A 27368-nucleotide genomic window follows, 5' to 3' on the forward strand; every position below is an offset into this window, starting at 1 on the left:
CTCTGTTGACTAAGCTGGAGTGCAGTTGCATGATCATAGCTCACTGTAACTTGAATTCCTGGGCTCAAGGGATTCCTGCCTCAGCCTTGCAAGCAGTTAGGATGGACTACAGGTGTGTATTACCATACCTGGCTAATTATCTTTTTTTTTTTTTTTTTTTTTTTTGTGGAGGTGGGGCTGGTCTCAAACTCCTGGGCTGAAGTGATCCTCCTGCCTTGGCCTCCTAAAGTGCTGGGATTACAGGCGTGAGCCACTATGCCTGGCCTCTCAACAGCATTTAAATCTGCCATTGACATTAAGCACCATCAGATCTGCTGGATCATATGGCCCAAATGGCAGAACTTACCCAATAGCCTGGACCTGCTGTAGAGCCATCTCTTCTCCTACAAGGTATTGTGTGTGTATGTGTTTTGTTTTTTTTTGGTTGTAAAAGGGGCCAAATGCAACAACTTATTCTTCAGCTTGCAAGTGATATCTTGACATGTCCCATACTGGTCCCCTAGAAATTTCATGAGGTGGAGGGTCCCAGACATTTTGTGAGACTTATTTCCTGTCTTCAGACATGCAAATATTTTACCAATATGTCTAGAGTAATTGCTACTTCCTGCTTACCATGAGTAATCAGCATAATATCATCAATGTAATGGACCAGTATGAAGTTCTTTGGAAGGGGAAGACTAAATTATGACATAGGGCTAAAGGGTTGCTATATCCCTGTAGAGGGACAGGAAGTTGTATAGTGGTCTTGCCAATTGAAGGTAAATTCCTTCTGATGGTATTTTCTAATAAGTATAGACGGAAAAAGCACGTGTCTGATTAATAGCTGCATACCTAGTACTAGGAGATGTGTTGATTTGCTCAAGTAATGAAACATCTAAATGGCAGTGCAACTGGAGTCACCATGTAATTAGGTTTATAAGAATCTATTGTCATTTTTCAAGATCCATTTGTGTTTTGCATGTGCCAAATAGGTGAGGGGAAAAGAAATGTAGTGGTTGTCACCACCTCTGCAACTTTCAAGTCTTTGACAGTGGCACTAATCTTTACAATCTCTCCAAGAATGTGGCATTGTTTTTAGTTTGCTATTCTCATAGATATAAGCAGTTCTAGTGGCTTCCATTTGGCCTTTCCTATTACAATAGTCTTTACAGGTCAGGGAAGCAATGTGGGGATTCGTCCAGCTGCTGAGTATATCTCTTTGTGTTTTTTTTTTGAGACAAGAGTCTTGCCCTGTCGCCCAAGCTGGAGTGTAATGGCATGATCTTGGCTCACTGCAACCTCTGCCTCCCAAGTTTAAATGATTCTCCTGCCTCAGCCTCCCAAGTAGCTGGAATTACAGGTGCCCGCCACCATGCCCAGCTATATTGTTTTTGTATTTTTAGTAGAAACAGGGATTCACCACGTTGGCCAGGCTGGTTCTAACTACTGACCTTGTGATCTGCCCACCTCGGCCTCCCAAAGTGCTGGGAATAAAGGTGTGAGCCACCGTGCCCAGCCGAGTGTATCTCTTTTAATTATGCATTCTGGAACTGGGGAAATATAAGCACAGGATGGGTCCAGGGACTCAATGGGTCTAATGAGAGATGAACCTGAGCTGAAACTCCATTGATCACTCCACCTCCATTAGGCCTCTAGTCTGACTGGCAGGCAGAGTAAAGTTTCTGGTTTCCCCAGATTAGTATCAGATCAGAGCCACTGTGTAGTAATCCCTGACAAATCTGATTATTTCTCTTCCCGCAATGCACAATTACCCTGGTAGATAGCTATTGGTCTCTTTGGGGGAAATAACAATATACATTTTTGGCAATGTAGCAGAGTCCTTCCTCAAGAGGATCCAGCCTCTCCTTCATTCAGAGTTCTGAGAGTGTAAACTGGCTCGTCTGGGAATTGATTGAGAGGTTGTGACTCTTGTTTTGGTGATGCAAGTTAGGATGTCTGTTTCCTAGATCTAGAACCCTTGCACTTATATAGGCCAATAAGAACTTAGTAGATTGCCTGTTTATTTTTCTAGGGACACAACGATTAAGTGGCCAACAGCACAGGTCTCTGTAAGACAGACAATATTGTTTTAGCTCTGCTGGTAATTATAGTAATCATGCCCACCTACTTTTTGGCAATTAAGTGCCACCCTGGGGTGGCACTTAGGAATCCCAGTTTGATGGTAGCAGTTTCCACTGTAAGATATATGTGACTAAAGAGAAGGGCAGCCACAGATCTCTTCAAGGATGCTAGGGTTCTCCTCACAAATTTATTTCTTACAGTCATGGTAAAAGGTATGTCCTCTGGACCCTCCTGGGGTGGGTAAGCAGGTCTTAAATGATAAATCCACTCTAACATTCCAATCTCCCCAAGCCTGTGGATACCTTTCTCTACAGATAACTAGGCAGTTCTGGCACTTCAACTTCATTTAGCATAGGTCCTTCTGGGTGGATGGAGGTTAAACGATCAATGGAGTTTTCACTCAGATCCTTCTCACGGTGGGCTCAGTGGGTCCCCAAACCCATCCTGTGGTTATTTTCCTAGTTTGACATGCATAATTGGAAAAGACATACTCAGCAATTAAACACAGCATTAGGGCTTTTTCTAAGCCTCTGAGATAAAACATTGAATCCAGAATCTCTGGTGGGTCCAAATCAATAAATTTGGCCTGAAAGAATTTATAATCTTTCCACCTTGATCCCTATATGAGTTGCCTGGAGTGGTCAAGACAAAGTACCACAAACTGTGCATCTTAAAACAACAAAATTTATTCTCTTGCAGTTTTGGGGGCTAGAAGTCTGAAATCAGGTTTTCGGCAGGGCCAAGCTTCTTCGGAAGGTGCTTTGGAATAATCCTTCTTTGCCTTTTCTTAGTTTCTGCTGGCTCCTGGCATTCTGTGGCGTTTCTTGGCTTCCAGTTGCATCACTCCAACTTCTGCTTCTGTCTCCAAATGGCCTTCCTCCCTCTGTGCTCATTTATCTATCTGTCCTCTTCTAAGGGCACCAACCATTGGATTTAGGGCTCACTCTATACCAGTATGACCTTATCTTAACTACTTACATCTGCAAAGGGCCTATATTTCCAAATAAGTTAATATTGTGAGGGTCTAGGTGGACATGAATTTTGGCAGACCCTACTCAACCCTCTACAATCCCACACCTTAATAGTCTTTGTATATTCTTTTGTATGCTCTGAATTTCTTAGCATGGGCATTTATTACTTTTTCAAGGAAAATTAAAGGAGAAAACAAATACCCCCGGAGTTCTGTGGCACAAAATATAAATATTCTTTCCGTTTCAATTTCTCCCATGGAGGTCACTACTATTTAGTCTCCCTAAGCTGGTCTTCCAAAGTCTTGCCCTTCTCCAAACTTTTACCAAACTGAAGACAAAGTGATTGTTCAAAATGATCTCAAGATCTGTCAGTGAGGATTAAGCATAAGCTCCACAGTTAGCCTAATATGGCTTTTCATGATCTGGTCTCCAGTACCCCTCTTTTCACTTTCATCTTTCAGTACAATCCCCTGCTCCCTACCTGTTCCGTCCTGGACTCCTCGCGGGTTTCTGAACTGCCCACGCCATTCCATTCCGCCCTGTTCCGGCACTGCACTCTGCTTCACCCATACTTCTTGCACCCACGATTGCAACTCAACCTTAGAGGCTACTCCTCTACTCCATCCCAGAGATGAAGCATTTCGCCCTTGGATGCTTGAAAACGGTTAGTATTTTCCCTTTTGTTCCTCTTAAATCAAAATGTTTACATGAAATACTATGATCCAAGAACAACACACACTGCTGCGCTTGCTAAACCGGTTTGAATTGAACCAGTTCGCCTTCTCCGCCCCAACTCCGGTGCGGTAACTCCCAGCCCCGGAGCGACCGGCCTGGCCCGACAGCGGAGGCCCAGGCCCGCTGGGCTCGGGCGTCTGAACCGTCCCGGCGGGCGACAGCCCGGGCAGGCCGCAGCCACGCTTCACAGCTGAGGAAAACCCGTTCCGGCGGAGGGCAACGCTCGGAAGCCAAGTGTGACACCGCGAGGCGCCAGAACGCGTCAGCACCCTTCACACCTAAGACCGGCCTTCCTCCTCCTCACCCAGGACGCTCCCCGCCGCTCGTCCGGTAGTTTCCAGCTCTCACATCCTCTGCCAGTCCCCACACACAGCTGACGAGGGAAGCAAGCCAGCGAGGCCCGGGGACAGAGCATGCGCAGCAGCCGAATCGCGCGGTTCCCCCTCCAGGCCCCTGTGGCTCAGCCCGCGCACGTGTATGCGCATGCGCCGCGTCCGCGCCTCTCCGCCTCAGGCCGCACCTCCTCGCACAGGGTCAGAGGCCGTGGGGCGGGCCGCGCTGACGCGCGCGGAAGCACCCCGCGGACCCTCGAAAACCGCCCGCGTTGCTGAGCGGCTGCGACCACTGCTTGGCACCCCGACGGGAGGGGCTCCGGGTCGTTCGGAGCCGGCTGAACCCCTTCGGCCCCGAGCGGCCGCATGAGTCGGGGGACTATGCCTCAACCCGGAGCGTGGCCAGGCGCGAGCTGCGCCGAGACGGCGGCGCGGGAGGCTGGGGCCGCGGCGCAGGAGGGCGGGAAGGCGGCGGCCAGTGGGCAGCCGCTGCCGGAGATGCAGTGCCCGGCCGAGCAGTGAGTGCGCGGGGCGCGGGCCGTGGGCGGCGGGCTCGGTCCTCTCCGGAAGCCGGGCTAGGGTGGGGAGTCGTCAGCAGAGGGTACCTGGGCGTTCTCAATTCTGAGTGAGGCCGTTGGCGACAAGGAGGAATTGGCAGACAGTTTTACCCAGTGTCCGAGTGCAGATTTCTTCCCCAGGGCCCCTCACAATTCTGGTCACACAGTGTCTCCCCTCCCGTCTCATTTTTGACATCTGCACATCTGAAGTTAAAGAAAGTTCCAGAAACTTGGGAAGCAAACCCGAGAAGTGGTGTGTTTTATTACTAGCTCCCGCTAGATCTTTCCTCCAGCCTGGCACAGGGAGGAAGTGAGGTCGCCCTTGCCGCAGCCGCGGGAGAACGGAGCCGCGCGACATGTTCTTGGAGGCGACGTCCCACCTGTTGGACAGACTTTGGACCGAGTCTGATCCATTCTTTTTGACCCTTTAACGGCCTGAGTAGTATCCCTTCCCGCATATCCTTTTAAAAAGGAAAGTCAGTGCTGGTTACATCAGTTCCTTACTGTATTATGAAGAAGACGATTTGGGAAGAGTTCCTGATTTCTGCAAGGGTCTGGGGGTACGCGTGGAAGCAGAATAGAAACTCGAGTGAAACTTTTCTACACTTTCAAGTTCCAGGCACCTATAAATGCCGTTGGAATTTAAGAAATTATGAAACCACTCAGCCAGCCAGTTTGACAGATATTTTAATTGGCTGGAAAGTTAAATTTAAGATGTGTTTAAATGCAAAAAGCACTGCTAGAACTTTCGGAAAAAATTCCTGAAAAGGGGCCCTTTGGGGCCCTGTTAGGTAGATACTGTGTTGTAATAACGTATTTGCGTAGTACTTAGACATTCTTATTTGTCGAGAACAGCCTTGGGATAGTGTTACTCGCACTTACTGGGTTAATGGCCGCGGGAAAATAAGATTGAGAGTCAGTGGTCTCAAGCTCCTGCCTCCAGAGCTAGGCAGTAAGTGAAGTAGTGAAGTTGGCTAGGACCTGGAGAGCTTGTCTCTGTTGAGAGGCAGGGTCCCCTAAGCTCAGGCCTGTAGTTGCTGCATCTTCTGTATTTAAAGAATCCAGCTATTTGGGCCTTGCATGAAATACGCTGCTTTTTAAATAGTGGCACCTATTTTTTTTAAAAATTGAAACCACTGTACAGGCCCATGTGTGAGCTGATGTGTCCTGTGGTGCCCAGTTTACTCTCTGGGTTAGAGTCTGTATTAGGCCTTTTTGTGTTGCTATAAGGAAGTTCCTGAGGCTGGGTAATTTATAAAAAGAAAAGAGGTTTAATTGGCTCATGGTTCTGCAGGCTTTACATGAAGCTTGGTGCCTGTATCTGTTTGGCTTCTGGTGAGGCCTCAGAGGGCTTTATTTAACTTACCTCGGAAAGCCAAGTGGGACCAGGCAGTCACGTGGTGAGAGAGGGAGGAAAAGAGAGACTAGGGGTGCCACAAACTTTGAAATAACCAGATCTGGTGTGAACTTGGAGTCAGCAGTCGTCTGTCACCAAGGGCATGGCACTAAGTCATTCATGAGGGATCCAAATACCTCCCACCAGTCCCCACCTCCAATACTGGGGTTTATATTTTAACATGAAATTTGGAGGGGACAAATATCCAGACTATATCATTCTGCTCCTGGCCCCCCAGATCTCATGTCTTTCTCACATTGGTGAATATAATAATCTCTTTCCAGCCATTCCCCAAAGTCTTAACTCATTCTAGCATCAAGTCCAAAGCCCTAAGTCTCATCCATGACTCACCTCTTTCCACCTATGAGCTTGTGAAATCAGACAAGTTATTTAATTCCACAAATTCCTGGGACATGGACACAGTGCAGCCAAATTCTTTGCTAGGACGTAGCAGGGGTGATCCTTACTCCAGTTCCCGAGAACTTCTTCATTTCCATCTGAGCCTCATCAGCGTGGCCTTTACTGTCCGTATTTATTTTATTGTATTTTAATATTATTATTTTTTATTGAGATGGAGTCCTGCTCTGTCACCCAGGCTGGAGTGCAGTGGCGCAGTCTTGGCTAACTGCAACCTCTGCCTCCCAGGTTCGAACGATTTTCCTGCCACAGCCTTTGGAGTAGCTGGGATTACAGGCATCCACCACCATGCCTGGCTAATTTTTGTTTTTGATTTTAGTGGAGATGGGGTTTCACCATGTTGGCCAAGCTGGTTTCAAACTCCTGACCGCAAGTGATCTGCCCGCCTCAGCCTCCCAAAGTGCTAGGATTACAGGCATGAGCCATCGTGCCCAGCCCACTGTCCATATTTCTATCAGCATATTGGTCACAACCATTTAGCCCATTTCTAAGAAGTTCCAAACCTTCCCTCGTTTTTCTGTCTTCTTCTGAGCCCTCCAGACTCTTCCAACTTCTGCCCATTATCCAGTTCCAAAGCTGCTTCCACATTTTCAGGTATCTTTACAGCAATACTCGAGCCCTCAGTACCAATTTTTTGTATTAGACTGCTTTCGCATTGCCATAAAGAAATACCCGAGGCTGGGTAATTTGTAAAGAAAAGAGATTTAGTTGGCTCATGGTTCTGCAGGCTGTACAGGAAGCTTCGTGCCTGTATCTACTTGGCTTCTGGTGAGGCCTCAGGGAGCTGTTACTCATGGCAGAAAGCCAAGCGGGACTAGGTGATCACATGGTGAGAGAGAGTGAGGTGGGGGTGAGGTGCCGCAGACTTTTTAGCAACCAGATCTTGCATGAACTCAGTAAGAACACACTCATCACCAAGGGCATGGTGCTAAGCCATTCATGAGGGATCTACCCCCATGATCCAATCACCTCCCACAAGGCTCATCTCGAACCCTGGGGATTACATTTTAGCATGAGATTGGAGGGGAGAACTATCCAAATCATATCAGAGACTTAACCTCAGACTCTGCAGAGGGTTAAATAGGGGGTCTCTTGCCCCTAACCCCTGCTCCACGGGCCCATGCTGGTTCCTAATTGCAGCTTTGCCTGCCTTCTACCCTGGTGGTGAGAACTATGCGCTTAATTTAATGCTCTGTCTCACATGCTGCACCTCAACCCCAGCCGTGTCATGCTTCCTGAGCAATGCAGAAACTTTGAAGCCAGACCATGTTCTCGAAAGTATACATAGTTATTTGGCAAGTTTTCTGGTGGATGTGATTCTCATTCAGAACACCTATGAAAATAGACAATGGTAGGAAGAAGTGCTCTTTCTTGAAAAGTTTTTGTGGCACAGGTGCCTCTTCTGTCTGCTGCTGGTATAACTGTATAGACTTAGAGCTGAAAGGAATGTAAAAAAAAACTAGCCTAGGTTTGTCGTTTTACACATTCACAGGTTTTTTAAGTGTAGCTTGACTGGAGAGACCCTGATGCATCCATGGGAACCTCCCCCTGCCTCTTCTGGGCTTCCTCAGCAAAACCAGGCAGAGAAACATGATTTATAGTGACAGCCAACTTCACCTTTTTTTAATCCCTTGGTTTGCTTCCCATGTTTGCTTCCCAGTAGATGTTCTGGTTTGTGTGTGTGGGTTTTGTTTTGTTTTGTTTTGTTTTTGCAGCTTAATTTTGTTTTCTCTTTATTTTTGTTGTGTTTGATTATCTCGTTCTCTTTCACATCTCAAGATGGGGCAGAACAAGAGAGGTGAGTTTAAGATGTCACCTTTTAAACATCATGTCTCAAGTTTTGGACTTTCTAGCCTTTTTCCATCTTTCTGACTCGGCAGTATCTGGGTAGTGGACTGTTTCTCTATGGTATTTTCTCATGGGCTAGAGAAACTGTGCCATGGGTGTCATGTAAACAAAGTTTGCAATATAAGGTATTCATGTCAATTCCTGCATGATGATATATATAGCTTAATAGTTGAGTATCAATTTAAATAGTGTAATGTCCATTTTTAGTCTACGTTTTTTGTCATCGGAGCCAAGGCCTTTCTTTCCACCCAGATAGTTGGGTTTGCTATGAGGAGGAATCATTTAAAATGTTTACACTTAGAAGTATGAACACTGTAAGACTGTAGAAGTTTTGAGATATCCTACAGAGTCATTCGTAATACATTCAGTGGACAGTAATTATAAGTACAGAGCATAGCCCAGCTTCTGCAGCTGAATTAGACATTCGGGATATGTCTCTGAAGGCTGTGGTGATGGGTAGAGAAAGAGATGGCTTATTTCCTAGGCAGCACAGTAGATTACTCTGATTGCTTTCCACTAAGCTCATCACATTTCACAAGTGAGAGAAGGGGAGAAGAAACATATACACCACATGGATAAGCTGCTTTGTTTTCTTGTTTGTTGAGACAGGGTCTCTCTCTGTTGCCCATTCTAGAGTGCAGTGACAATCATGGCTCACTGTAGCCTCAACCTTCCAGGCTCAAGCGATCCTCCCACCTCAGTCTCCTAAGTAGCTGGGGCAACAGGTGCATGCCATCTTACCCAGCTAATTTTTTTTTTTACTTTTTGTAGAGACAGAGTCTCACTATGTTGCCCAGGCTGGTCTCTAACTCTTGGGCTCAAGCAATCCTCTTGCCACAACTTCCTGAAATCCTGGGATTACAGGTGTGAGCCACAGTGCCCAGTGATGAGCTACTTTGTATACATCTCATTGCAGGTTTTCTTTCCCTCCCTCCTTCCCTTCCCTCCTTTTTTCCATCCACCCATCAGCCCATTTAAGAGCTGTGGTTGGCTCACATCTCCTAGACAAGCCCTAAGGATGGCTTGAAACATAACTTAGGTTCACATTTGAAGAAATCTTCTGTCAGACCAGATTACTTGGTCTTCTTCGAGCTCCCTCTGCTGCTCTCCTATGCTCTATCCCCTGCTCACTCCACCCCCAACATCTGACTCCTGCTATCTCTGGTCCTGGGACATGGTTGGTGACTAGGCCAGAAATGCTTAGGGAATTGAGAAGAGACTACTCCTTGGCCCTTCTCTGCCTGTCTGAGGGTGAGACAGGGTTTGAATCTGTGGAGGCATTCTGTCGGTGAACCCCTCTGAAATTGAAAGCAATTTTATGTATGTTTCTGGGCTTAGGTTCTGATGAAATCTGAATTCTCAAAGGGGCTGTGAATAAAAAAAGTGGCACACGGTTGTTCTTGTGGATGTATTTTCTGCCCCACCCCACCCCCAGATGCTGCTACAGTTTGGAGTAGGGATAAAGTCTACTTTCTCCCAACCTGATGAAGAGCCTGCTTTGGGGTCCAGAACTAGGATGTCTCTAAGAATCAAACGTTATTGAGAGTGTATGCATTGACCCCAGATACCTCTGTAAGTCACATGGAGTAGCATGAGCCAGTCGTGGAAAGTCCACTTGCAGAAGAGGGGTGGAATTTTGGCCGGGGTGCCGGTACTTTCCTGTAGTTGATGTGTTGTTCACCCATGTCTGAACCACAAAGTGGTGGAGAACGGCTGGGTTGGTGGTCTTTGCTTTTCCTGTGCCTGTGTGGGAAGGTGTGTTAGTGTCATATTGGTTGACACTGTCTCACCGACATTGCCTTAGTGTTGCCATTAGTCTCAGAAGACAGGCTAAGTTAAGTATGAACTGCAGGGTTCAAGTCCAGAGAGTTGAATTAAAAAAAGCCATACTTAGTTCTTTTAGACAACTAAGGGGAACAATTTTTAAAAGGTTCATAACGGTGAGTGATTAAAATATTCTGTCTTGTTAGCTTTGCATATGCATTAGAATTGATTTTTTTCCTATTACGTATTTACTTGAATCAAAAATTAAAAAATTGGCTTCACAGAAATGCCTTCTGCTTCACTAAGCTCTGCTTTTAACTCACGGCTTTTGCTCTTGGGAATACTATAATTTTGTGTCTGTATAGTGAGCATGTTTAAAGTAAGTTTTCAAAAATTGGTTGGTATGCAGGTCTTTTTGAACAAAGCAAGTGGTACCAGTTATAATTTAGTATGTAATGTTATATAGCTTACTCAGTTAGATGTGTTGTCTTAATATCAGAAATAAAATATTTTATCTGTAGGTTAAGAGAAAATAGGTAAATAGGCTGGGTGTGGTGGCTCACGCCTGTAATCCCAGCACTTTGGGAGGCCGAGGCAGGCGGATCACCTGAGGTCAGGAGTTCAAGACCAGCCTGACCAATGTGGTGAAACCCCATCTCTACTAAAAATACAAAAATTAGCTGGGCGTGGTGGCACATACCTATAATCCCAGTTACTCAGGAGGCTGAGGCAGGAGAATTGCTTGAACCCAGGAGGCGGAGATTGCAGTGAGCCGAGACCGCACCATTGCACTCCAGCCTGTGCAATAAGAACGAAACTCTGTGTCAAAAAATGAAAATAGATAAATATTGTTTAATAGGAACTTGAAAATATACACTTTAAAATAATGCCATGGTGCAAAACTGAGAATTTTCTAACTAGGAATTGTTAGCATTTGGTTTTAAAATTTAGGCTGAGCACAGTGGCTCACGCCTGTCATCCCAGCTCTTTGGGAGGTCAAGGTGGAAGGATCTCTTGAGCCCAGGACTTTGAGACCATCCTGGACAACATAGTGAGACCCTGACTGTATAAAAAATTTTAAAAATTAGCCAGATGCACTGGTGCATGCCTGTGGTCTCAGCTACTTGAACCTGAGGTGGGAGGACTGCTTGAGTCCAGGAGGTTGAGGCTGCAGGGAGCTGTGGTTGCATGGCTGTAGTCTAGTCTGGGCAACAGAATGAGACCCTTTCTCAAAAAACATATATATATATATATATAAAATTTTTTAAATTGGCTTAATTATTTTTAAGTTGTACGTATTTATGGGGCACATAGTGATATTTTGATACACATAGCTGTAGTGATCAGGGTAATTAGCATGTCCATCATCTCAAACGTATCATTTCTTTGTCTTAGGAACACTTAATATCCTTCTCCTAGCTGTTTGAATCTATGTAATAGATTATTAACTGTAGTTATCCTACAGTGGTGTAGAACACTAGAACTTACTCCTTCTATCCAGCTGTAATTTTATCCTTTATTTGTATCCTTTAACAAATTTTAACTGTGGAATTGAGGGTGACTGCCAGAAAATCAAGTCATTTAGACTTTGGCTTAACTTTATCACAAAACTGTTTTCTGTGGTGATCACTTGAGTCTCTGAGCTTCAGTGGTTTCTTTTGTGTCAGAGTGGGTACCTCCCCGCTGCCACACCAACTTGACACACAAAAGGTTGCCAAATCCCTTTTCCTCTCATTGTTTTATTATCTTCCCATCCCATAACAAAAACTTAAACTTCACCTCTACTTGTTTCAGATTCCCGGCCTTTAGTATAATTTCATTTTGTCGTTGTTTTCAGCTTTATTATTTTAATACATAAAAAATTAAAGCAAAAGTTTATTGAGTGAAGTATTTTAAAAATAAAATTATTATTTTTTGCTCTGTTTCTTCCTCTCTTTCTGTTTGCTTATCTTTATAGTAGACGGGTAACTGTTTCATTCTGCCTGTGAAATGTCCTCCTTCCTGAATATATTGATTGAGCTTCATTGCTTAAATTTAAAACTTATTCTTCGGGATTATTTTTAAAAATTTAATTAATTAACTAATTAATTAATTTTTTTAGTGACAGGGTCTCACTCTGTTGCCTGGGCTGGAGTGCAGTGGTGTGATCATAACTCACTGCAGCCTCCAACTCCTAGGCTTAAGTGATCCTTTCTCCTCAGCCTCCTCTGTAGAGGGGATTGCAGGTGAGTTCCAGCATGTCCAATTAAATTTTTTTTTTTTTTTTTGTAGAGGCGGAGTCTTGCTTTATGCCCAGGCTGGTATTGAACTCCTGGCTTTAAGCAGGATTACTTTTATTTTAATAGTGGCCTTTAGTAAAGGCCATATTACATTTTCTGTATGTTCATGGTGGCCGTGAAGTTAGCAGATATTTGTGCACAGAATCTGAGTGAAATCTAGTTGTGATTAAAGCAGTTTGATTATACTCTGATTCTCTTACTCTTCCATTTCTGCTTTGCTTTTTTCATGTATCTCGAGTCTCTTCTCTTTATTTCCAGTGATTTCCTGTTCAGCTCCCCTTTGCATTTAGTTCTCCTGTTTGTTCTGCTGTTTGTTTCTTTCCTTTCCTTTCCTGTTGGCCTTTGTAGGAATTTGTACTTGTGGGACGGAGAGTTGCTTGTTTAGAGAACCTCGTCTGGGCATTGATGTTGGATTTTGGTTATTTTGTAGATTAAAAAGAGAACAAAGTGGAGCCAAATATGCACGCAGTATAGCCACAGATTTTGCTCGAAGTACAATTTTCATGACAAATTTATTCACAAACTTAGACTAAATAACTGGAAGAGGAACCATTTATACGGCCTCTTCCAGTCTTCTCATTTTGAAGATAAGAAAACTGAGGACTTGGGGAAGTGGTTTGCCCAGAGATATATGCCTCCGATAATGACACTGTGAAAGTGCTCTGCTTAAATGACTGTTTTACAGGATTAAATTTGTCTCTTATTTTATAAAGCCAGGAAAGAGGCTGAAAGATGTTGTTAAATGATTGAGAGAAGAACGAACACATTTGGTCACTTTTTATTTTAGGCCTTTGATGTATGGTCCCCATGAATCAGGTTTCTGTTTGTTTTTAACTCTGGCATGGGCTCTAAGGGTGACATCACACTTTTTACTTGAAATCTCACTGGAAGCAAGAGCGCATGGAAAGTACCTTTTCCTGATACTTGTTCCCTCACCCCCACAACATTAAAATACACACAGTTACACATTTATAGAGAAAAAAAGAAATAAAAATTGATAATTGGTCAGACTGTTCATTAATACTTTGCACCAGTGGATGTAAAATGAGAATAAGAATAGCTTACTTAATTTTGAGTGCTAATTATTTTCCATGTATCTGTTTCTTAAAATAGCCCTTTGAGGTGAATATTCTTACTGCCCTTTTGACAAGTAGTTAAACCTAGATGCTGACGGGTGTAGTTACTCTAGTCATAGTTATACATACAGCTAATAAGGACCGGAATGAGGGCTAGGTAAATAAACCCTGTTAGTCTAATTCCTGGGTCCCCACTCCAACCATTGCACTCTGCAGAGGGCTTACCCACATGGCGTGTATTGTGATATATCAGGCAGGGGGCAGGTCAGGAGTTGTGGGCCATTCAGGAAGAGGGAACATCTGAGCAAATCACAGATGCACGGGCACACGATAGTGTTGGTCAGGCGTTTGGACTGAAGTGTGAATACTGCATAGGGAAATAATGGGATACAGGCTAAAGTGGTAGGTAAGGTCCTAATTTTGACATTAGTTCCCTGAGTGTTTGGGAACCACTGAAAGGTTTTAGTGGGACATGTGAGACTTCTTCAGTCTACCCCTCCCAGTACCCTTTCTTCATCTGTCTCTTGCCCTCTGACTCCTTCGTCTTGCCCCCAGCTGTACTAGGCCATGTACCAGGAGCTGGGGTGATGAGGGAATTGGAGGTAGGGGTATCTCAGTCATTCACTGAAATTTTTTTTTAAGCTTGGCACCTCCTCCTTCCTGTGTTCCATTGGGTCTGCAGTCTTGTGTGAGGATGGGATATGCTCTCATGAGGCAGGAGTTTGGGGGAATCAGGGGTCTGATCATTGCTTATGTGAAGGTCAGCTAGTCTCCTTGTTTTCCGCTCAGTGTGTTACTCATGCCCCTGAAGGACTTGATGCCTCCAGTTCCTGAGCCTTTCTGGGGCTCTGCCAGGTTTTCTGGCTTGCCTGCCATGGATGCCCATCCACCAGCCTTGGCTTCCCTGTCCTGTGTCATTTACCACTCCATCTGCTTTCCAGCTCTTTGGACTTTCACCTGTCTTCTGGTTTCATGAAAGATAGAATTGGGGTTTCTGTTTCCCTTTATTGTCATTTTGGGGTGAATCTTGAAGGAAAAAGGGGGCATCTTCAAACCAGAAGTCCCATTCTTCATCTTTGTCTAGCATCTAGTGGATTTTTTCCCTTTGTAGTACTTAGTGGGCTCTTTAAACTGAAGTACTGGAGACTAGGAAGCTTTGAGTAAGAAGTCGGTAGTAGTGGACAGTGGGAATATATGTAACAGCTGCATGTGTGGCTGGTTGAATGTGGTGTCAGGAAGCAGGAGAATTTCGAGGAGATTTTTTAGCTTTGGCGATTTGTAATAGTAACTGATAGTCTCTTCTCGTTTTTAAGGTAGCTATTGTCAGGTTTCCTTGTGACATGTTACAAAGGTCGGCAATGGGCCTGCATTCCTATATAAATACTTTTATCAGCACTATCTCCATTCTTGGAACTTGACAGAATCAGTTCAGAAGCTTCACTAATAAGATGCATGCTGTGATGTGTAGGTATGTAGTTGAGGCATTAATAGGCATTGCAATTAAAATGGCCTCAGAGCCACCTAGCAAATGAAGTGATGTAACTTGTCTTATTGAAAGTAAGAAATTCTGAAGTAGAAGAAAGTGGTGAGATAGAAACGTAAGCATCTTTATTCTTAAGATATGAGACACATATTTTATCAGGTTATCATCATGTAAAGTGAAAAAAGTTAAACCCTTAGTGTGTTATGCATTTTATAAGCAGCTGTATAATAGGATGGAAAATGTCAGTGCAACAAGTGTTTGAAAATGTCTGCTTTGGTGTGATTTCAGTGAGGAGGACATGTACCGTGCTGCAGATGAAATAGAAAAGGAGAAAGAATTGCTTATACATGAAAGAGGGGCATCAGGTATGTTTGGAATTGTTTTATTTATAGAGTTCTTATTGTTTATAGCAGAAAATGCAGTTAATTCAGTATATCCATTTTCATAAAATATCAGTAAAATATTCTTATGTATATGGTCTTATCTACATTGATTGTTTTGCCGAAGTATGTTTAGAGACTGTTTCCTGAGGTTTTTAAATGTTCATGCAAGCATTCCCTCTGCATTCTTTACATTCATATCATTTTTCACACCTATGAGGATTGTTTAATCTCTCGACACCATCCTCTCTCGGTTCTTGATTTCCTTATATTCTTAGAGGGAGAGTTCAGATTTGAAGTGCATTTTTCATTTCAAATGGAAAGACTTAACTGAGAAACTGGCTGTGTACATCTTTGCATGCAGATGGCTATATAAATGTGATTAATAAGAAAGACAGTGATGGGATCAGTAGCACAGCCTCATCGTTTTGTGATTTCATGTCTGTGTATTTCTTGTCTTGCCTGATCTTACCCCGACCAGGACCCATTGCTGCTGGAGTGAGGTGTTACTCCTGGACCCTTCCACTGGTCTGTGGAGACTTGGCTGGCAAGGTTGCATGTGGTGCACATCCTTAGTTCCATGACTGGTCTCATGCAGGAGCTGCATAGGGATACTCTGATTTTGGGATACCTCATGAATAATCACAAGTGGCATGTTCTCTCTCGTTACCTGTGTAATGTATAAGGGCACTTCAAAAAGGTTGCGGAAAAATGGAATTAAAAGATAGAAGGCTGGGTGTGGTGGATCGTGTCTGTAATCCCAGCACTTGGGGAGGCTGAGGTGGGCGGATTGCTTGAGTCCAGGAGTTCGAGACCAGCCTGGGCAAACAAGGAGACCTTGTGTCTACAAAAAATACAAAAATTAATCAGGCGTGGTGGTGCACATTTGTGGTGCCAGCTACTCAGGAGGCGGAGGTGGGAGGATCGCTTGAGCCTGGGAGTTTGAGGCTGTAGTGAGCCATGATCTCATTACTGCACTCCATCCTGGGTAACAGCGAGACCCTGTCTCAAAAAAAAAAAACCAAACAGATAAAAATAAAAATATAAACCTTATTTCTCAACATAAGCTCCATCAGTTTCAAGCCACGTTTTTTTTTTTTTGAGACGGAGTCTTGCTCTGTTGCCCAGGCTGGAGTGCAGTGGCGCGATCTCGGCTCACTGCAAGCTCCGCCTCCCGGGTTCACACCATTCTCCTGCCTCAGCCTCCCGAGTAGCTGGGACTACAGGCGCCAGCCACCGCACCCGGCTAATTTTTTGCATTTTTAGTAGAGACGGGGTTTCACCGTGGTCTCAATATCCCGACCTTGTGATCCGCCTGCCTCAGCCTCCAAAAGTGCTGGGATTACAGGCATGAGCCACCGCGCCCGGCGTCAAGCCACTTTTAAATGATGATACCAGCCATTTGTTGAACTCATCCCTAAAGAACTGACAGGCCTGGGAATTTAACAGTGTGAATGCAGCAGTCTGTTTTGCATTATAAGCTGAAGAAAAATGTGTGTCCTTTAAGGGCTTCTTAAGATTAGGAAACAAAAGGAAGTCAGAAGGAGCCAGATCAGTACTGTAAGGTGGATGCCTAATGATTTCTCATCAGAATTCTTGCTGTTGTTTGAGAGGAAGGAGCAGGAGCATTGTTGGGATGCAGAAGGACTCTCAGTGAAGCTTTCTCTGGCATTTTTCTGCTAAAGCTTTTGCTTTCTCAAAACACTCTCAGATATTAATTGTTGTTTGGCCCTTCAGAAAGTCAACAAGCAAAATGCTTTCAACAGCCCAAAAAACTGTTGCCCAGACCTTTGCTCTTGACCAGTCTGCTTTTGTTTTGACTGTACCCCTTCCACCTCTTGGTGGCCATGGCTTGGAATGTGCTTTGTCTTCAGGATCGTACTGGTGAAGCCATGTTTCATCTCCCATTAGAATTCTTAGAAGAAATGCTTTGGGCTCTTGATCCCAATTGTTTAAAATTTCCCTTGAAAGCTTTGCTTCTGTCAGCAGCTGATCTGGATACACCCACGGAGTAGAAAGTTTGCTCAACTGTAATTTTTTTGGTCAGAATTGTGTAGCTGAACCAGGTGAGTTGTCTGTGATGTTGGCTATTGTTTCTGCTGTTCATTGTTGGCCCCCTTCAGTTAGGGCACAAACAAGATTCGTATTTTCCTCCTGAGTTGATGTGGATGGTCTGACGCTGCAGGTTTCATCCTCAACATCGTAATGTTCCTTCTGAAAACGAGTTATCCATTTGTAAGCTGCTGATTTCACTGGGCCACTGTCCCTATAAACTGTTTATAAATCATAAGTGATTTCACCATTCTTTCACCTATGCTTCACCATAAATTCAACATCAAATTTTAGCAGAACTCACGTTGCTCTATTAGCGGTCTTTTCAAACTGATGTCTTATCCTTCTTAGTGCCTTAGATGAGATCCTGTTCATACATGTTATAACAAGTTAGTATGAGTTTATCATGGTGCAAAAAAAAAAAAAAAAAAAAAAAATTGAAATCCATCCATAGCTTTTTTGTAAAAGTCATTTTCCATGAACCTTAGAAGACCCTTGTCTGTGCTCTTCTGGTTTTGAGAACTGCCTTCTGTTTATGGTGAACAAAAGCATTGTCAGATTAGGAACAAATGATACACAGTGTGGTTTTTATAATACTTTTTGAGCCCTTCTCAAGGAATTGGTGAACTCTTCACTGTGGTAGCCACAGGAGATATTCTTTGTAGTAGTGCGTTCCGGGGCTGCACCGTTCCAGTCTTCCATGAAACTTCAGAGAATACTCTGTCTCTACTGCTGTGGTTGTTCAAAATTTCCTGTGGAGTGCAGTGTCCTCATTAGTCAGATTCCTAAGAAGAAAGTGCATATTCAGCTGGTGTTTGTTACCGCTGACAGTCCTCCACCCTATAGGCTCTCTGTTGTGATTCTCTTCTGTCTGGCATTGTACCCCACACAGGCTATGAAGCTTTTCAGTGGGTCTTGTAACTCCTAGCTTTACTCTGAGAATGAAATGGATCCCGTTACACTTCTCACATCATCTCAGACCTTCTGGGTTCATTGTCCTTCCTGAAATAACATTTGCTACCCTCTCCCCTGAAGCAGAGCCCAGACTGAGGCAGAAAGTTTTCTTATCCTCTCTGTTAGTGAAAAGATTTTTTTCCACCTCGCCTGAGAGTCAGCAAACTATGGTTTCCAGGCCAAATTTGACTTGCCACCTGGGTTTGTAAATAAAGTTTTTTTTTTGAAACATATTAGTTTACATATTGTCTGTGGTGGCTTTCGTTCATGGTAAAGTTGAATAGCTGTGACAGAAACCTTATGGCCCTCAAAGCCTTAACTTATTTCCTATCTGGCCCATTACAAAGATTGAGATTCCTGTCCTATTTGAGAGTCCCTGCTTTCCGGAGGGGTTTCAGTTTTAACTTCCCACCTCCTGAGGGTCTGATTCTTGTCTTTGTCACCCATGTGGTGGCTAAAGATCAAGCCTCTTGGTTATTTCAACTCCTGGCTTACCGCTCTGGTTTTCAACTTCCCTATTTTTGTATTTTTTATTTTTTTGCCATTTTTTGAAAACAGCAGAGTCTATGTAGTTTGCAACTAAAGAAAGTTGCTTTTGAACTCTGTAGTCTGCTCGAGGTCAGGCACTGCCTTGTCCTGCATCTCCAGCTCCTAGCCTGGTACCTGGCATGTAGTAGCCATTGGAGTCCTCCTCAGAGGACCACAGCAGAATGGGAATTCAGGTATTTGATGCTGCCAGCTGTGCTGGTACCCATTTTCCCAACCCTCACTGCCTACGTAGGCCTCTGATTCAGCACTTGGCTGTGGCCTATGGCTTGATCTCTTGGCCTGTGTGAGGCTTGCGCCTTCCCCCCTCAGTCATGGGGTGCTGGGCTTGCCCCACCTTGCCCAGGAGGCCAGGTCTTGTCCTGGTGTGCACGAGAATGAGGACTGCAGGGAGGAGAGCAGGAAGGTAGATTTCCTTCCCAGGAGGCCCGTTCTGAGCTGGACATGCTTTCTGTTCAGGCTCATAACCCTACCTGGAGGAAAATGTGAACCAATAAGTGTCTTGACTCTGGACATTTGCATTTCTTCCCTTTTGGGCAGGTGAATGGAAAGACAGATACATGAGAATGCTTCCATCCACTAAGTAGACACACAAAAATATATTTCTCGAATTAAAAAAATGAAAGTTTTTTAAGGATTGGCTGTGCAGCATTGGTCTCTGTGGTCCCTGTATATTATACCTCAGGAGTCTGCTTCATTTTTAAGTGAATCCTGAGGTGTGCCACAGATAAATATGTCTGTGTTATTTGTATATGTATTATTTTCCCTTTTATGTAAAAGGTTACTTTTCTTTGTAAAAGGATTCTCAATGAGATTTTTAAAAATCGACAGTTCTTAAGAGTTTACTTCATTTTTTTTTTTTTAATTTACCTAAACTGCAAGAAGGATTTAGGGCCTCTTATGTGCTCCTAATCATCCTGGCACCCATCACACCCTGGTTTATAAGTGCTTGTTGTCTTTTCTTCTCCAGCAGTCCATAAGCCCCTTGAGGATAGAATCCTGTCTTCATCACCTTTGTATCCCCAGTTCCTAGCTCAACGTTTGGTACATTTTAGACACTCAGTAAATATTTGTTGAATTTAGTTGAGTAAAACATTTTTATTTTATGTATAACTTGCTCAGGAGTAAATATGTTGTCAGGTACTTCTGTATTTATATTCTAAAATCATCACTAGCATCTACGTCTTCAATAATTTAAAAAGGAAGTCAAGATGTGCCTGAGAATTTACCTCCTTTTCTTCCTGAAACATACACGCTAACATGTGCATGTGCGTGTATATGCACCTACCACAGAAGCAAACCCCAAACCATATATATTAAACTAGGGAAAATATAAAGGCCATTTTGTTTTTCGCTGTAACATTTGTCTGATGGTGAGTTGTATTTTTAATTTTTGGGGATTTGTTGTTGTTAGAGTCAGGTGAGGTCTGTGGATTAACAAACATGGAGAGTTCTGTTAGTTTCTGGTTTATTATCGACTACTTTTGGCTTTTTGGGATCAGGGAAGGACATAACTACATTAAGATAACTAAAAGTAATTTTTGTTATAGTAGGTGTTATTTCTTTGTATAATGGTTATAAAAAAACTGATTACTCATTGTTAGAAGTGTTTTCTCATAGTTCAGACTGTCGCATCTTTAATTGATTAGAAAAGTATTCATGAGCACCTGTGTGTCAGTGCAGCTCCAGATCCTGAGGACACAACACAACTGAGAAACAAAACAAAGTTCCTGCCCTCAAAGAGCTCGTGTTTTACTGTATTTTTGTATGGGTGTGTGTGGGGGGGGTAGGGGAGTGGTACAGAAAAATATTTCAGGTGTTGAGTGCTAAGAAGAAAAACCAAATGGTATAAGAGGAATAGAGAGCAAAAGTGTATGTGATAACAAGGTGCTAGCTGACCCTGGAGCAGAGGCCTGCATGGAGCCGGGGAGCTGCCCTGCAGGTGTGGGGAAAAGCAAGCCAGGTGTGTTGGAGAGTATTGGGAGGCTGTAGCTGGGGCAGGAGTCCAGTCAGTGTGAGGAATGGTGGGAGGAGAGACCAGAGAGGCAGAGAGGGGGACTGTATGAGGAATAACGCCATGAGGCAGGAGTCCCTGGAGCTCTCTGAGCCCAGGAGTGATCAGTACCATCTGATTCATGTTTAAATGGATCATCCTGGCTAGCTACCATGTGGAGAATGGTCTGGAGAGTGTGGTGATAAGGGACACCCATTGGGAGACCCCTGTGGTTATCTAGGGCTGAGGTGATGGTGGTCTGGACCAGTGGGTAGGCAGTGGTTGAATTCTGGATTTTTTTGAAATGAAGAGTGAAGGGTAACCCCCAACTGAAGCAATATTCTGATTATGCTTTGATTTATTATTTGTTTTTTTTTTTTTTTAAATTCTTTAACAGAACCGAGATTAAGCGTAGCTCCTGAAATGGATATCATGGACTACTGCAAAAAAGAATGGAGGGGAAATACACAGAAAGCAACATGTATGAAAAAGGTACGACACAGAGGTGCACATATTTCAGGTCTTTCAAATAGTCTGTCGTAAGTTGTTTCATATGTCATTTGATATTTTTAGACATTAGTTAAAATGACTGCTATAGACTTTATTATTGGTGTTCTTATCTTAGAGATAAAAGATAAGGATTTTGTTTTAAGTCACAGTGTTAATATAGAATCAGCATCAGTTATTCAGTGACACAATTTCTTTGAAAAACACGTAAATGACTCTGCTGTTCAGGGTTGGGCCAGCCATTGGTTGTCCTCTTGGAGCCATTTGGGAATATCCTTTTTGGTCTGGTGTTGTAAAATAAAAGCCTCAGGGATGCCTCAGGCCGATTCCACACTCCTGCTTTCCACAGCACACTGGGTTTGCTTACACACCCTCTGGTCCTGGGGCCTAGAACCTTCTTGGACTCCCTCCACAGGGGAGTCAGGAACTGCTCCCTTCACTTAAGGTGTCCCAATCTCATTGCATAGACTGGTGATGTGAAGATAGTCTCCAAGGCTGTGGGATGACATTGGAGGTTCATATGATGTGGTCCTGCTGTGGTTGTTTGGGCTGGTTCATTACTCAGCTCAGACACCATGGCCTACATATACTACGCAGGTGATCAAGTAGCAGGGCCTGTGGGCTCTACCCTCAGATGTATACCAGATCCAGTATTATCAGTAGGATGAACCATGTGAATTGCTCAAAAACAGTCAAATAGCAGATTGAACCTAAGACTTCCATGACCTCTTGAAACCTTTGCATTTATTTTTTCTCATTTTTATCTTGGGATTATTTACATTATGAATTTGAATGCACTTCTTACGTATTAGAGATACTGACCGTCATATTTAATAGAAATATCTTTAAATTTTTTTTGGTTAGGATTTTAAGTTTTTAAGTATTTGAATATTTAGTCTTTTCCTCAGAGCTCGTTTTTATAGAAAATAATTGCTTATCTTTCAGCATGTACCTCAACTGCCCATGGGCTGACCTTAGTAAAAATCTAGCTGCCACTTGTAAAGCTCTGAGAGCAGATGATAGCTCTCTGCAAATCTGAAATGTAGATGCTTTGTGTTTTAGGCGTTTATTAGAGAACTCAATTATGAAACACCTAGAATTCTTAGTTCCTGCCAGAGGTTAAGAACATTTATATTTTTGCTGAACGTGCTGTTGGTCACTTGCAGATTTTCCAGCCTCCAGCCCATCACGACCCATGGCAGTAATTAGAGCATCTCAGATGCCTGAAAACAGCTTTCACCTCCATTCTATTTTAGTCGTTATTTGCGTAATTGTCTATTTTTGTTTCTAATATTCTTTTGGAATTAAGTTTCTATAAATTCAGATTTAATTTTATTCTGAAATAGCGTGAGTAATTTATGCATTTGGAAAGGTACAATTGCAGTTGAATTTGCCATCATAAGTATTCTGGGGTAATTAAGGTTTACCATAGGCAAGAAGTACATAATTATTAGTAGGTGTGATTCTGCCTGATGGAACCTTATGTGTTACAGTGGTTGGACCACTGAATAAAAATGCAGTCCTCAAAATGTTGTTATTGGGGGAAAAAAGTACTTTTGTATTCACTTAAAATATCATCCTATGACTTGAACCGTGAAAACAGCTAAGAACGAGGTTTTAGTACCTGGACACACAGGACAGAGGTGGTCTGCATTGCGCCCACTCCACAATGAGGGTAACACTTCTTTCTTTGTGTGAGTGCAGGGTAGGAAGTGGGTCTTCAGTGACTATCAAGGAAGAGTGGGATGAGTTAAGGGGCTGGCTGGACCCAGGGCCAGGGTGATGGTGGGCAGCTCAGTCAGTCTCAAGGACTGCATGTGCCTCGCTGGAGAAGCCAGGCATCATGCATGCTGGGGAATCGGAGTCACTAGGATTTTATGGTGTCTTTTCAGGGTACGTTTCAGAATGGTCCATTGGATGGCTGTTTTTGAGTGCCCAAGCATGTCACTGAACATTTTCATTTCCTTGTTTCACTTCCAGACTGAGCAAGAGTGACACTTCACTTAAGAAAAGAAGGCGGGGCGTGGTGGTTCACACCTGTAATCCCTGCACTTTGGGAGGCAGAGGCAGGTGGATCACCTGAGGTCAGGAGTTCAAGACCAGCCTGGCCAACATGATGAAATCCCGTCTCTACTAAAAATAAAAAAAAATTAGCTGGGCGTGGTGGCTCATGCCTGTAATCCCAGTTACTCAGGAGGCTGAGGCAGGCGAATTGCTTGAACCCGGGACGCCGAGGTTGCAGTGAGCCGAGATTGCACCATTGCACTCCAGCCTGGGCAACAAGAGCGAAACTCCATCTCATAAAAAGAAAAGAAAAGAAAAGAAGCCTAACAGAATTATTCAGCCATCTCTTGGCATATAAACTTTTATATATACATGCACATACACAAAGCACCCCCGCCCTGCTTTGTGTTTTGGAAACTTGGGGTTTTTCTGTATTTTTTTAATATGAAAATATAAACTTAGTTTAGCTCTCTTTTTTCTTGCCTTTTTGTTAAAGAGTTTAGGGTTAACTGAAACACAGATTAAACCCTTCAAAATGTTGGTTGCCAGGGAGTAAGTGTTAAAACATTTGCCTAGGAAGGGACATAAAACTCCAACTTTGGGCTTCCCAGTGGTCCCAGGCCAAGTTTTTTCCACAGGAATGAAACTTTCTCTGCTATCTCAAGTCAGTAACAACCATTTTGAATTCTTTCATACCTTTTCCCAGGGCTATGAGGAAGTTTCTCAGAAGTTCACCTCCATACGGCGAGTCCGTGGTGATAATTACTGTGCACTGAGGGCCACGCTGTTCCAGGCCATGAGCCAGGCTGCGGGGCTGCCGCTCTGGCTGCAGGATCCAGAGCTCATGCTGGTACGCTGCTGCTGCAGGTTTGAGTCCAAAATGTTTCAAACAATTTTTGTGAGAAAATTTTCCCTTTCTGTCCATGCTACCTGCTATTATCTTCTGCAGTATGATGTCAGCATGTGCGTTTATTCAGTTTTGTGTGGCTGGGATGATTTCACATAGTTAAATGACCAAAAATAATTCGTATTTCGTAGAAGAGAAAAATGATAAAATTTATGTGAACAATTTAGTTGAATTAGAGAGCAGATGTTTGTGTAAAGCACTTAGGAACAGTTTGATTTCAGTTTTGGTGTTTGTTTTAAGTAGGCTGTATATGTTACTGTTTGAGAACCTACTGGGGTTTTAGAATACACATTTCTTTCGTTTCTAGCTATAATTCAAGAGTACTTTTGGCAAAGTGTGAAGATTGGCTTAGTAGGTGTCAGAACAGCAACACTAGAAGAGAGATGATTACTGTCACATGGAGAGGGACTTCCTGAGTAGCTGAGACTCAACCTGTCCCAGGCCTGGCCCTCTTTAGCGTTTTAAATGTACCACATGGCAGACCTGCACTGGAAAGTCATTTGTCTGCACGTCCTGACACAGATAAAGTCATATAGTCGTGTGGGTGATAGACGACTATCCTGAAAGATTTTTTGGTCAGGAATGGTTGGTCAGAAACAGCAATATACCCATGTAACAAATCTGCACATGTACCTCCTGTATCTAAAATAAAAGTTGAATTAAACAAAAGAAATGGCCACAGCCACCCAGCGTTCAACAGTCACCACCCTGCTCAGTCAGCAACCATCAACGTTGAAGCAAGACCCTCCACCAGCAAAAAGATTACAGCTTGCTGAAGGCCCAGATGATCATTAGCATTTTTTTTTTTTACCAACAAAATATTTTTAAATAAAAAAAAAAAAAAAAAAAAGGAAAGAAATGGCAATATGACATTAACTGGAAGAAAATTGAAAGTCTTGTGCTTAAATTTAAAAAATCCAAAACCCAGAAATGCCAGCTGTGGGAGATTGGCCTTATAGCAGTTTATGAAAAGAAAGAAAAAGATGTTAGGATTCGAATTGATTGCAAGCCCGCTGTGAGCCTGCATGAAATGCGATGTCCAGCAATGATCACAAAGCCCTAGCTGCATTTTATTTTTATTATTTTTATTTTTATTTTTTTAAAAAGACCAACCTGGCTGCATTTTAAAAGTAATGATTCTAAGAATTAGACTGTGACAGCCCCACCTTGAACTGGGCTGGTCAGAGGCCGTCTCGAGCTCGGTACCTGTATCCTCAGCAGACGGAAATGTGGCCAGGATGCTTCATCGCATTCTGGGAGCAGTTGAAGGAGCTGGGGTATTTTCCTAGAATAAAGAAGACTTTTAGAGGAACTTGTTGTTGGCTAAGGTAGAGGTCTTTTAGGTGGATGAGAGATCACACGCTCGGAAGGGCAAAACCAGGACTGGTGGGTAGAGGATACTCCCCGTCTGTTCCACGATTATTTAATAAACCAGCACAAAATCACACACCTCTATCAACTATCGAAATGACATCTGGAGCCAAGTGTGGTGGCGCCTATAGTGTTAGCTACTTAGGAGGCTGGGGTGGGAGGATCACTTGAGCCAGGAGTTCAAGTCCAGCCTGGGCAACATAAGGAGGCCCCTTATGTTGGGGAGTCTATTAAAAAAAAAAACAAAACCAACATCTGGGAAAGATATTTTCTACTAAGCAAAGATGTATGCCATGTTAAGCAGATTTTTCAGCATTAGCTTATTTCTTTCATATAGAGGCAAGAGAAATGGGTATACTAGGCTGTTTTTTCTTTTGTAAATGATGCCATTTATTAGTAAAGTATTTCAGAATTGTTTGTCAGTTGGCAAAAGCATTCCTATGGTTGGATATAAGACCCAGCTAGAGAAGCAAACAGTAATTTCACTGTTTTTGCTTTGCCTTGTTTTAACTTCTGTACTTGACAACTGTAGCTATATATGACACAATTTCTAGATTGTGGTGGCGTGTGCCTTTGTTCTTAGCTACTCAGGAGGCTGTGCTGACAGTTGTAGCTATATTATATTAATCTACAAATCTATATTTCTAGGTTGGATGTAATATCCCCCTCAATTTAAGCAAAATTTTCCTTTTGAGGCTTTAAGGAGCTATTTAGATTTATGGACTCACTTGACACTAAATTTGTGTTTTTATACTTTCTGAGAATCTGGGGTAAATGGTGTCCTAAGTAATTAATTAAAGTATAAAATTGCTTTAAACAAAGTAAAGTACAGAGGCCGGGCGCAGTGGCTCACGCCTGTAATCTCAGCACTTTGGGAAGCTGAGGTGAGCGGATCATGAGGTCAGGAGATCGAGACCATCCTGGCGAACATGGTGAAACCCCGTCTCTACTAAAAATACAAAAAAATTAGCTGGGCGAGGTGGCGGGTGCCTGTAGTTCCAGGTCCTTGGGAGGCTGAGGCAGGAGAATGATGTGAACCCGGGAGGCAGAGCTTGCAGTGAGCAGAAATCACGCCACTGCACTCCAGCCTGGGCGACAGAGCGAGACTCTGTCTCAAAAAAAAAAAAAAAAAAAAAGTAAAGTACAATGGCCCCGCCCCCCCCCCTTTTTTTTTGGTAGCAGGATATATTTGGGTAACATTGTCTGCCATATTAAAAATAGTCTGGGTAGATTACATTCAAACTGTTCAAACTCTAATCGCTGTTAGAGTGTGTTGCATGTGTGAGTGATGGGGTTTTAAGGTGGTTTTTAAGGTGGTTTTTCACATTAATTTGAGTAATGTGAAAATAGTTTTAAAATTCTTAAGGATTCTTTCTAGTTTCTTTCCTTTTGTATGTGTATCAGCTATTATATTTTTCTGGGAGCATAATTTAATTAGTTGGTCACTGTGGTTTGGTTTTTGTCATCGGACTTTTATTGAATGCCAAGAGGCCTCTGTTAAAGAGAGAAAACACAGTGTACCTGCCTGTGGGTTTGGTATATATGTTTATTAAACGTTGGGTCTAAATGTTAGCTGAAGAATATCTTTGTTCTTTCCTTGCTGTCATCCAGCCAGAGGACTTGTCCTTGTGTTACTGTTCCAGCCCTCAGCAATTTAACATAGTTTGAAAATTTCCTTTACCCAGTTCGTTTTGTGGTGTCACATCTGAGACATCATTGGATGACAAATTCAAAT

At 43.2% G+C, this 27368-nt stretch overlaps 1 protein-coding gene and 1 long non-coding RNA gene across 6 annotated transcripts in view; one reads left to right on the top strand and one right to left on the bottom strand.

The window, feature by feature from the left end:
• Positions 1–2725: 2725 nt before the first annotated feature.
• On the bottom strand, positions 2726–4261 carry LOC108586240. The gene is made up of 2 exons (XR_001903249.3): positions 3514–4261; positions 2726–2972 (listed from the first exon to the last, which is right to left on the bottom strand). It is a non-coding gene; the product is annotated as an uncharacterized LOC108586240 (long non-coding RNA).
• Positions 3587–27368, top strand: part of OTULIN (OTU deubiquitinase with linear linkage specificity) — a 37261-nt gene continuing 13479 nt past the window's right edge. Inside the window, exons 1-4 of one of the 5 annotated variants that reach the window (XM_009208173.4) lie at positions 3587–3696; positions 15208–15284; positions 21242–21336; positions 24062–24205. In XM_009208173.4, the coding sequence (XP_009206437.2) occupies positions 15218–15284; positions 21242–21336; positions 24062–24205 (306 nt within the window). In that variant the 5' untranslated portion in view covers positions 3587–3696; positions 15208–15217. Of the gene's footprint in view, positions 3697–4318; positions 4618–4671; positions 5217–9116; positions 10258–15207; positions 15285–21241; positions 21337–24061; positions 24206–27368 lie in introns of those variants that run through there. The other 4 variants (XM_003899512.4, XM_009208172.4, XM_031666094.1 and 1 more) reach the window with 4 other exon arrangements.

Source organism: Papio anubis, chromosome 5 (assembly GCF_008728515.1).
Source record: "Papio anubis isolate 15944 chromosome 5, Panubis1.0, whole genome shotgun sequence".
In the NCBI taxonomy this organism is placed as follows: Eukaryota; Metazoa; Chordata; class Mammalia; order Primates; family Cercopithecidae; genus Papio; species Papio anubis.